We start from the raw sequence: 10,879 nt of genomic DNA, 5'->3' as shown, positions 1-10,879 counted from the left end.
GCACACACACACACGCACACATAGTTAGTAAAACACAGGCGGACTCTAGCGGCTTAACCAGAAGCCCAAATTGTCACACTGACATTCAAGCTAATTAAAGCATAGAATACCATTACTATGTTATAGTTAAACCGTTAGTAGTCTACTGTAGAACATTGGTTCTCAACGTTCTCAACACTTATTAAACCCTATTTGATATTTGATATGCAAAAATAGCAGATCTACAAGCTCACAACAGCTATTTTCGGAACATTTGGAAAAATATTGAATAACATTTTTAAATTTTGAACATTAAACACATAAATAAATGTAATGATCCATGTTGGTCGGTCGGTAAAAAGCTCCATCCCTACTCTGGAGTGAGTGTGGAACTATAGTGGCCCTCTGGAGTGAGTGTGGAACTATAGTGGCCCTCTGGAGTGAGTGTGGAACTATAGTGGCCCTCTGAAGTGTGGGTGGAACTATAGTGGCCCTCTGGAGTGAGTGTGGAACTATAGTGGCCCTCTGGAGTGTGTGTGGAACTATAGTGGCCCTCTGGAGTGAGTGTGGAACTATAGTGGCCCTCTGAAGTGTGGGTGGAACTATAGTGGCCCTCTGGAGTGTGGGTGGAACTGTAGTGGCCCTCTGGAGTGAGTGTGGAACTATAGTGGCCCTCTGGAGTGAGTGTGGAACTATAGTGGCCCTCTGGAGTGTGGGTGGAACTATAGTGGCCCTCTGGAGTGAGTGTGGAACTATAGTGGCCCTCTGAAGTGAGTGTGGAACTATAGTGGCCCTCTGGAGTGAGTGTGGGACTATAGTGGCCCTCTGGAGTGAGTGTGGGACTATAGTGGCCCTCTCCATCTTCAAAGTTGCCCACCCAGACAGAAACCTACCTGGCTTGAGGGCTTTCAGAGGCAGAGTTCTTTGCGCAGTCGTCTGAGAGCTGTTGTTCTCCACCACGGCGATGCGCAGGAAGCACATGTCCTCAAAGTGCACGGTGAACTGGAAGTGCTCGTTCCACATGGGGTTCAGCGTGTTCCTGTGGATGGGTTTGGCACGGAAGTGGAAGCTGTCGACGGGCATGCCCAGAACATCGATCTCCAAGCAGGGACTGCCCGCACTGTTGCCCGGACACACGTTTTGACCAGACACGATCTGGGAGAGGAGACGAAAGCAGAGATCTGGGTTGTAACATCATTGATTGAAAACTGTATTAACAGTTTGTACAATAAACACAGGAGAGCACAGTTCAATGAAAGGTATGCTAAGAGGATAAAAACTAAACAAGAAAGCACTAAGGCTCGTTTCCATTGGGTCCTCCATTTTCAATTCATCAGAACATTTAATGACATACAAATATACAGTACTATGCAGTGGACATTTATGCGAGTACAGTAGTTAATTTGGATATTAATTTGGGGTTTCATTGACGAATGTTTGAGAAACAGTGGTTTCACTTTTTGTATAGCAAGCCCAAATAAGCAACTACACTTTAGAAACACGTCAAAGAACTGCAACGTGCAACTACTAATATTTACAAGAGACTTTACAGGAAAACAAGCCCAAAGCCACTTGACTACACTGCTCAAGAGGCTGTTTGAGGTTACCGTGACCTCTTTCTAGTGCACACACACACACACACACACACACACACACACACACACACACACACACACACACACAGAAAGCAGGATGAGCTGCTCCTCTATACATAACTGACGGTGAATAAATACTTCAATAATTCAATGTTATTTCATCTCCGGTGGTTCAGCTCACCACCAGAGAGGTGGTCAGCTCACCACCAGAGAGGTGGTCAGCTCACCACCAGAGAGGTGGTCAGCTCACCACCAGAGAGGTGGTCACCTCATCACCAGAGAGGTGGTCAGCTCACCACCAGAGAGGTGGTCACCCAAAATACACACTATGAATAGGCCTTAAAACAGCCCTCCCCCTATCCACAGGGAGGAGCAGTGCACCAAAGCATTATATGTATGAATTGTAGTCCAGGAAGGAACTGAGCCCAGTGTCCATGACGCGTTATTATGGATCCCCTCGCAGTTCTAAGAAAGCCCCGCTGTGATTGGCCAGTAGTCGCTGTGATTGACAGTTCTCGTTTTTGAAACTATGCCTAAACCTTACCCTAACCCTAAACCTAACCTCAGTAAAACTATGCCTAAACCTAACCATAACCCTAACCACAGGAAAACTATGCCTAAACCTAACCATAACCCTAACCTCAGTAAAACAATGCCTAAACCTAACCATAACCCTAACCTCAGTACAACTATGCCTAAACCTAACCATAACCCTAACCTCAGTAAAACAATGCATACACCTAACCTTAACCCTAACCTCAGTAAAACTATGCCTAAACCTAACCATAACCCTAACCTCAGTAAAACTATGCCTAAACCTAACCATAACCCTAACCACAGGAAAACTATGCCTGCCCGGAAGCCAATCAGACACATAGTAAGGCGGGTCTATCCCAGAACGTTGGTGGGATTCATAATCGCGCGTCCATGACATCACGGACACTTTGAAATACTAAAATATCTAGTTAAAACACATATTACCCACATAAAAAACCCCAGGAAAGTGTTTCTTGTCTCCCAAACATCATTAAAATAAGATGGAATAAGTGGAATTAAAAAGTTGGATAGTTTAGTACAGTACAGACCCCTTGGGGACTCATCAATATAGGTTTTAAATGATTGGGAGCTTTAGCACCACAGGAATCACATTTTTGCAGCAATAGCAAAAGCCAACATTCTGCAACAGGAAATGTGAAAAGTATTGTTGAAAAAATGTCAATGGTCATCATTCTTTGTCATATATTCTTGCCAAAACACACACATTATGATCCAGCAATTGATCAGCATATCGTTGCTGTCTGGCAGAAACCTTGTATCGTTTTATGTTTTTGTCAAAAAAACAAATGATACAAGTTCAGTATGTCTGTGGGTTTTATAAACTAGAGCACATCTAGAGTTGTCACGCTGTCACAGTCATTATGACACAAGGGAACATACTGTATGCTTACTGTATGTCCGAGTAGTGACGGGACACGGCCGGCCAGCCCACCCATTAGCCAATTTTAATACTGAGGATAGGAATCGGTATTCAACAACAAATGAAAAGCCTTAACAACACAGCTTGTGACTAAAATAACAGCATTGGATCCAATAGAACACTTTCATTCTTTTTGCCATTTTCCAACCGACAGTGATGATATAATTGACCAAAAGTTTCATCATGCTAACATGGGGCAGAATGATCACATGACAGTGCCAGGGGCCCATGGCTCATGCACTTGTCAATGTCATTCTAATCTGGACCCACAACATTCAAACTTGGCACTTTTGGAAATAGTCAGAATTCTGTACTGAAATCCTCACAGTAATAGTGTGTTTTTATTTTGTGTTCTATCATTATCACTTGGAGCTGGGTCGGAATTGGCCATGTCCCGCGGAACTCAGGTCTATCATTATGTGGCTCGGTGCCGTCATTTGAAAGAAATCTCGGAACGGGTCGGAATCAGTCCAAATTGTCACGGGTCCATTCGGGTTTGGTTTTCTTATTTGAAAATGTTTTCGGAACAGGTCGTAATAGGATAAAACTTCACAGATCCATTACGGGTTTCGGGGCTATTTCTTTGGACCTGTGTGAAGACAAGAGCTCTACATGGGGTTTCCCCCAAATGGACCCTTACAGGTCTCAAACTCACCCATTCACCTTTTGAATTTCAAGGATGCCCATAAATCTGAGGGTATACAGATGAAACCAAATGGACCCGAAAGGGTCCAGTTTGAGAACTACTTTCTAATTGGCAGATCGGTACAAATTTGGTCTCTCCATGTGGGAGGCTGGGATTGGAATCCCATGTAGGAAGTTATGGATTGCAGCTTTACATCTGGATGACAAGTGTAGACCATATCCACAGATCTACAGGCCCAGTCTGAATGTCTGTGAAAAGGGTGAGCGCCTTTATGAGGTTCTGTCCTCAATCACTGCTACACTATGTGCTATTCATTCACTGGGTGGCCTCCGTGACTGTCAAACAGTGTAAGCACATACAGTACCTAATATAATGAAACATCCAAACAATACCTAAACTAAAGTGTGTGTGTGTGTGTGTGTGTGTGTGTGTGTGTGTAGCTTATGCAAACATGAAGTAAGTGCTTGTAATGTACTCGCTAGCTTGCTTGTGCAATTTATTTTATATATATATATATTTATTTATTTTTGAGTGTCAGCTACTGCTAGAAAATGCTTACTCACATGACATGAGTGAGTATGAACGCTGTGTAAACACTCCATTAATGCAGGAATGGGATGAAGTCATTTCTCGAATATTTTGGGGATGAGTTTCAATTAGCCGATCTGGAGAACACTCTGGGGACCAAAGCCCAGTGCAACGTGTCCTCACCGTGAGAGAGTAGACGACAGGACTCATGTCCCCCACGTCCCTGTCCAGAGGACACAGCTGCTGGTACAGGGGACAGCATCTGTCCCACAGCACGGCAGGCTTCAGGACGTAGCCACAGCCACCGTTGGCCTCAAACAACGCTGCGTTCAACTGCATTGGCAGGTCTGAGAGAGAGAGAGAGAGAGAGAGAGAGAGAGAGAGACCTTTATTGTTGCATCTTATATTAGAGTATACAAGAGTAAAAATGGATAATCTGTCTGTCACTGTGACTGCCGTAGCTCCTCACTGCCTGCACCAATCACTCCCTTTTCACACAGGCATGGACCATAATAATATGGAGGTCTTATTAGTGAATTAAAAATGTGAAAACGCACCCAGGGCGCAGTACCCCCCGTGGCCACAAGGGGGGGGGATATCACTAACAGTAAGAAAAATAGCAAAGTAGATGATTGTCTCCACCAGGCCGAAGGCATGGGGAGACAATACACGGATGTTTTGCCCTCCGTCCGTCCGTGTGTGTGTGTGTGTGTGTGTGTGTGTGTGTCTGTCCGTCCGTCCGTCCATTAGCAGATAATGTCCGGCACCGTTAACCTGGTGGATGCCAAACTTTGCACACACACTCCCTGGATGCCAACGATGAACCCCAAATGTTCCAGAACAGCGTGTTATAGCGCCACCATGAGGCAGCTTTTCACCATTTTTACCTATAACTGCACCGATCTGCATGAAACGTTTGCACGCACACTCCCTAGAGGCCAAAGAGAAACCTTTGACCTACATCTTTCACATCTGCCTTTTATAGCGCCACCAGGAGGCCGACTTTTGTAAAACACATTTTTTGTTATTTCTCCTCCAGATTTTGTCCAAAAATCCCGCAAATTGTTACACAGTATCTGTATAGTCTGCCTAAGATGGATCTGTCCGATATTTCATATTCCATCCTAATTGGCTAACATTGGCTTTCAAAGTTTGCAGGATTGGCCTCTAATCATGAACGCAGCGTGCAATTTACGTGAAATCTTTCACGCACTTTCCTACTAGGCTGAGGAATATATCCAACCCTTTTCACATTGGCCTGTGTTATAGCGCCACCAACAGGTGGATTTTTTGCAAAACACATTTTTGGAAGAAAATGCCTCAAATCATCCAATTGCCATCAAATGCATAAGAAGAAATGGCACCCTTTTCTCATTGGCCTATTATAGCGCTACCAGGAGGCCACAACCTGACCTGGCCTGGTGGAGACCTGTGCCGAGGGGCACTTATTCTAGTGCATACTGTAGCACACTCTGGGGTGCTGTGTTCACTTTGTGTAATCACTCTTGTAGGATAAGGCCTGATTTATGCTTACTTGCGTGGCGGTGTCGCACACCAGAAATGAGCTCAAAACGTGCCACGATACAACACAGTGTGAGCTTGTACAGTACATCAACGCACACAACCAAGAATAAATGATGGGTAAGAGTTCAATGTTATCTGTTACTTCATGGAGACGACACAACACGGACTTCTCCCTTAAAACAATCATTGTTTTACTAAACTTTATCTCAAATTCCTGGGTTTTGTGTTTGGAAGGCCGGGCGGGTGCGTTGGCTCTGGGTAATGGAAAAACATATCACTTTGCATTCAGGCCCTCCACTGGAATATAAATCTGTGTATTAAAATACTCAAAAGATTTAAAAAAAAAAAGAAAGAAAAGAAAAACAGAAGACACCATGCACACACACACACACACACACACACACACACACACACACACACACACACACACACACACACAGCCGTGCAAGCAGGAGGTCATGTAAGGGTGGATCAGGAGACATAGCCTGTCTTTTTAATGATATTTATGGAGGGTTAGGGGAGCAGTAGGAGATGAAGCCGTAGCTCACCATTTCCAAAGATAAAACGGAACAGTCATCGTACTTCAATGACTATTAGATCAACAGCAACAGCCTGGGGTTCCTTTAACCACTTAAGCCCTATTCAGACATCTTATCGACAGGCTCACAAAAATAAATCACAAACTAATCTTTGGGAAATGTGGGACAATTGCCGCCTATAATGACATGCCCCAACACAGGGCCACAGGTTGAAAGAGGTTCAAATAAACACTGGGCTGAGCCATTTGTGGCTCACGGACACATCGTTAAGGCTTTCCTTATTTGTTGTTTCCTAAATTTGGTTTTTAATTATGATTATTATTTCAAAACATTATCAAAACATTCCCAAAAAAACTAAAACGTTTCATGAATTAAACCAAAATACAATGATTTTGTCAGTAACTTCATGAAGAAATAAAAGAGAAACCTAAGACATGCATAAATTAGAAGAAAATAAGAAAATAGCCGATCTACAAGCTCTCAACGTGGTGCGAAGCGGCACGTTGTGAGATTGCAGATATGTTATTTTCACTAGTTTGGGACCCGGGAGAATGTCTCATTTCTTTTTTGGGTCACGGGATAAAATAATTGGGAACCACTAATTATTGAAAAGGACCACAGGAGTGGAAGGAACCACTGTTCTTCTAGGATGAGTGTGTAATTTAGCGTATCATTAATCACATGAAGGGACAGCACATCACCTTGAAACCATTAAAGCCTCCCAGAGCTGCATTCATCGTTAGTTGAAAAACAAGACAACAGATTCGCTCCAATACAAGATATTTAACATTTGAAAAAAAGAAAGATTCATAGACCTGAAAAGTGATCATTGGCACAAAAGCAAATTACATTATTGGCAACTAATTCTCTCGTGAGTCATCACAAGGCCCCCGCTTAGAAAACAAATAGTATGTATTTGAGGGTAGATTCATCTATGTTCGTGGAGCAATACTGTTGATTTCTGAATTGATATGATATGACGGCTTGGAAAGAAACTCTTCAAGCTTTCAGAGGCAGGGCTGCACAGAGCCTCTGTGTTGCCAGATGAGGTGTTACAGAGTGAGGGTAGACAGGAACACACCGATGTACTGTAGGGACACTGCCAGCAGTGATTCCTCAGTCTGAAAGCTTCGGTGCCAGAGTACACCGAGGTGAAATTACAAAAGAATAAACTGTCTGCTTGAAAATGCTTGTTATGACCATAGCAGACTGGACCGGCACCTTGGGGAGAAGATGGTGAAAGGAAAGGAAAGGAAAGGAAAGGAAAGGAAAGGAAAGGAAAGGTTATATGTACGGGGGATGCGGTGGATGGGGGTGTTCCTCACCATCAGTCTGGTAGTTGAGGGCCACCAGTTGAACCCCATGCAGCCAGAAGGGCAGGGGGTTGGGGTTGGCCGAGTCTATCCTGGTGGCAGCCGGGTAGGTCCTGAGCAGCTGGCACACCGTGTGCTGGATCAGCTTCTGGGAGAAGCGCCGGCACAGGCGCTTGGCGGCGTTCTCGTTGACGGAGGAGATGTGGTAGCATTTGGGCGTGCGGATGATGGCGCTGAGGGAGGTAGGGGTGTTGAGGATGGGCGACGTCTGCTGCTCCTCCCAACTCAGCCGAAGACATTCAGCACCAGCTAGAGGAAGGGAGGATGGAGAATTATTTGTGTTTATGTTACTAATTGTAATTCATTGTACAGTCAGGACACTTTGTCTTAGACTTCGCATTTGAAATACACAGTATCTAGCATAGCAAAGCATCCAAGATAGTACAGTAAGCATAGCATTACAGTAAAATGATGTTTGTATGCTTATACTACTGTTATACTAATGATTTAGTTTAAATGCCTGGGGTCATCTGTCCTAAAGGTCATGGCCTGGGGACAGGGTGGAATGGATGGAGGAACGTGTGTATTCATTGTCCCATCTCTGACAAAAATCATTTTTACTCTTACTCTTTAGAAGAAAAAAAATGTTTTCAATTATGATATTTCCTTTTTTCACCTTTTAACCTTCGACAGAGAACCCTGTCTTAACCCATTCTGACCGGGCACCCATTTTGGTGTTGGCATCATGTTATGCTTTAGCTATTGAAAAATAGCAGATCTACAAGCTCATAGCGCGCCACCGAGTGGCACGCTACGAGCTTGTAGGTCTGCTATTTTTGAAATAAATCGAAGAACGACTGACATTTTTTGAATCTGATCTCAGGTCAGAATGGGTTCATCAGACCAGTGTGTGTCCAGTGGAAACCTCGTATGAATCTGATCTCAGGTCAGAATGGGTTAATGCCTTATTATTATTAAATGACTGTATCAAGAGCATCCGACCACAGTCTGTGACCAGTGAGATGACTATTTGAAGAATGGAAAAGTGAACTCTGTTTTTCCCATGGAGGGGCATGGAGGTCAGCTTCTAAGTGGGTGTCCTGTCTTAGCCTTCTCCCACTGCCTTTTCCACTGAAAAAGCAACTGCACTGTATGCATTTGTCCTTACAGTAACAGCATGTGCTGACTGTATGCTACTGTGTGTGTGTGTGTGTGTGTGTGTGTGTGTGAGAGTGCGTGTACATGCCCCTTTTATGCCGTATTATTCACATGATGTACAGTACAGCACTTTGTGACAGCCACAATTTACTCTTAATAGACTAATTGATTAATTAACAAGCCATCACCACTCAACGATGAGAGGCAAAGATCCTCTCTGGTAGGTACACGCCTGCCTGGCACCCCAAATCAGCAAACTGAAGAAATCCTTACAACTTTGATTAAATCTGGTTATAAATGTGCTTTAACCTAGGTTTCTGCCTCTCAGGGCACGGAAACCTGACTGAAATTTCTCAAAGAGATTGTTCACGGTTAGATAGCTTATAATTTGGGTAAAGACAACTCTTTCTAAAACCTTGGATAGGAACGGAAGTTTGGAAATTGGTCTGTAATTTCTGAGTGTAGACGGATCGATGTTGGGTTTTTTAAGCAGGGGGTTGGCCACCTAGTGTGTGTGTGTGTGTGTGTGTGTGTGTGTGTGTGTACATGCACTAGACATGTTTTTCTATCATCATCCAGATATTTTATACACGTTTGCATCTTTTACACCGCCCCCCCCCCCCCCCCCCCCACTTCCTCATGAATACACCTCACTCTGTGGCCTTGCGTACATTTTCCAGGGGTGCGGCTCTGAGTCATGACCTCCCCTGGTGTGTTGCCACGAGCTGGAGCTGTGCCAAATATGGACCTGCTCCTGCTCTTCCCTCGATCCTTCCCCCTGCTGGAGCCCGCTGGAGACAGTGTGGCAAGGCCTGCGTACACACACACGTACACACACACACACACGTACACACACACACACACACACACACACACTGATGAAAGAGAGGGCAAGACACAGAGAAGGAAAGTAGAATAGAGAGCAAGTCAATGTAGATTTATAGAAGAGTCAAGTAGAGTGAGGCGCACAATAACGACATCACAGGGTCACGTCACCCCCCCACCCCCATCATTGCTTCAATGGCTGCTTGGTTTACAAGGAATTAAGCTTCAGCATATTGCTTAGGACCTATTTCACCTAAATCTACTGTATATCTTCTGATCATTTCAATGTATACCTGAATACAAATATCTTGTCCTCTCTCCATGGTTCATTCATTTCTGGCGTTCTCTTCGTTTATCGCATTCTCTTCCTTCTCCTCCATTCTTCCCTCCATCTGTAATGTCATTGTTCTTACTGTCTGTCTGTCTGTCTGTCAGTCAACCTCTTTCTATCTCCTCTTTCTCGCTGTTACTCTAAGTCCTCTTTACTGTAAACAAATACAATCACAAGTGGAAACACAAGCAGGTTTATGAGGCCAGACATCCCATAAAAGGAAGGCTATGGATTAGAGGAGGACACACAGTGATATCACATTGAGGAGCAGCAGTAAGAGTCTAAGATGGATGGATAAAGTCTAAAACTGTAGTTCTCAAAGTGGGGCCAGGGGACCCCCACTAAAACTGATTTACTACCAGCGCCAAAATCTGTTTAACCACTTTAAACCTATAGGTCTAAAAGCTACTGTAAAAGCAAGCTCACAAAGCATGCAGCACGCGAGCATACATGACACATTGTGAGCTTGTATTATGCCTTTTTAAAACCCCTTGAAAGTAATCTTGGTCTCTAAACTGTCTCTCCCTGGCGAGCCGGGGCTCCTGATGGAGGGGAAAGTAACGTGTTCCTTAAGCACACTCCGGGGCGCGGGGCGTTACCGTGTCTATGCTCGGACATAGAATAGATTCCCAGCATTGGCACTGGGTGAAAAAAAATGGGTTACAAAATCGTGGGATAAAATAATAATAAAAAATAACCCTTGAAAGAATTGTACATACTTTGTATAGGGATCCATGGTACAAGATATTTCTAATGGGGGTACATGACCATATACGGAGGTCCTTGACATGAAAAGGTTTGAGAACCACTGGGCCAAAATAGCAGAAAGTCTATAGTATAAGGGCAGCAAAGGCACAAGAGTCAGAATAAAATGCACTTAACCAGAATAACATGGCCTTTTAATGCCATACTTTTGAGCCATGACCCAGATTTTGACAAACACTCAAATTATGCACAGTATGTG

General features: G+C 44.0%; 2 protein-coding genes across 3 annotated transcripts in view; one reads left to right on the top strand and one right to left on the bottom strand.

Moving 5' to 3' along the window:
* LOC310874920 (leucine-rich glioma-inactivated protein 1-like) overlaps positions 1–10,879 on the top strand; it is a 429,872-nt gene that overhangs the window by 155,751 nt on the left and 263,242 nt on the right. The gene's annotated exons all lie outside the window — the stretch shown is intronic.
* plce1 (phospholipase C, epsilon 1) overlaps positions 1–10,879 on the bottom strand; it is a 141,191-nt gene that overhangs the window by 13,924 nt on the left and 116,388 nt on the right. For both annotated transcript variants that reach the window (XM_083787834.1, XM_083787835.1), the window contains 4 exons: positions 9,431–9,571; positions 7,614–7,910; positions 4,409–4,572; positions 873–1,134 (listed from right to left, as the gene is read on the bottom strand). In XM_083787834.1, the coding sequence (XP_083643960.1) occupies positions 873–1,134; positions 4,409–4,572; positions 7,614–7,910; positions 9,431–9,571 (864 nt within the window). The remainder of the gene's footprint in view (positions 1–872; positions 1,135–4,408; positions 4,573–7,613; positions 7,911–9,430; positions 9,572–10,879) is intronic.

This window comes from Protomyctophum parallelum, assembly GCF_964188405.1.
Source record: "Protomyctophum parallelum genome assembly, chromosome: 17".
NCBI lineage: Eukaryota > Metazoa > Chordata > Actinopteri > Myctophiformes > Myctophidae > Protomyctophum > Protomyctophum parallelum.
Note: the sequence above shows the minus strand (reverse complement) of the source record. Positions and strands in the feature narration are given on the sequence as shown.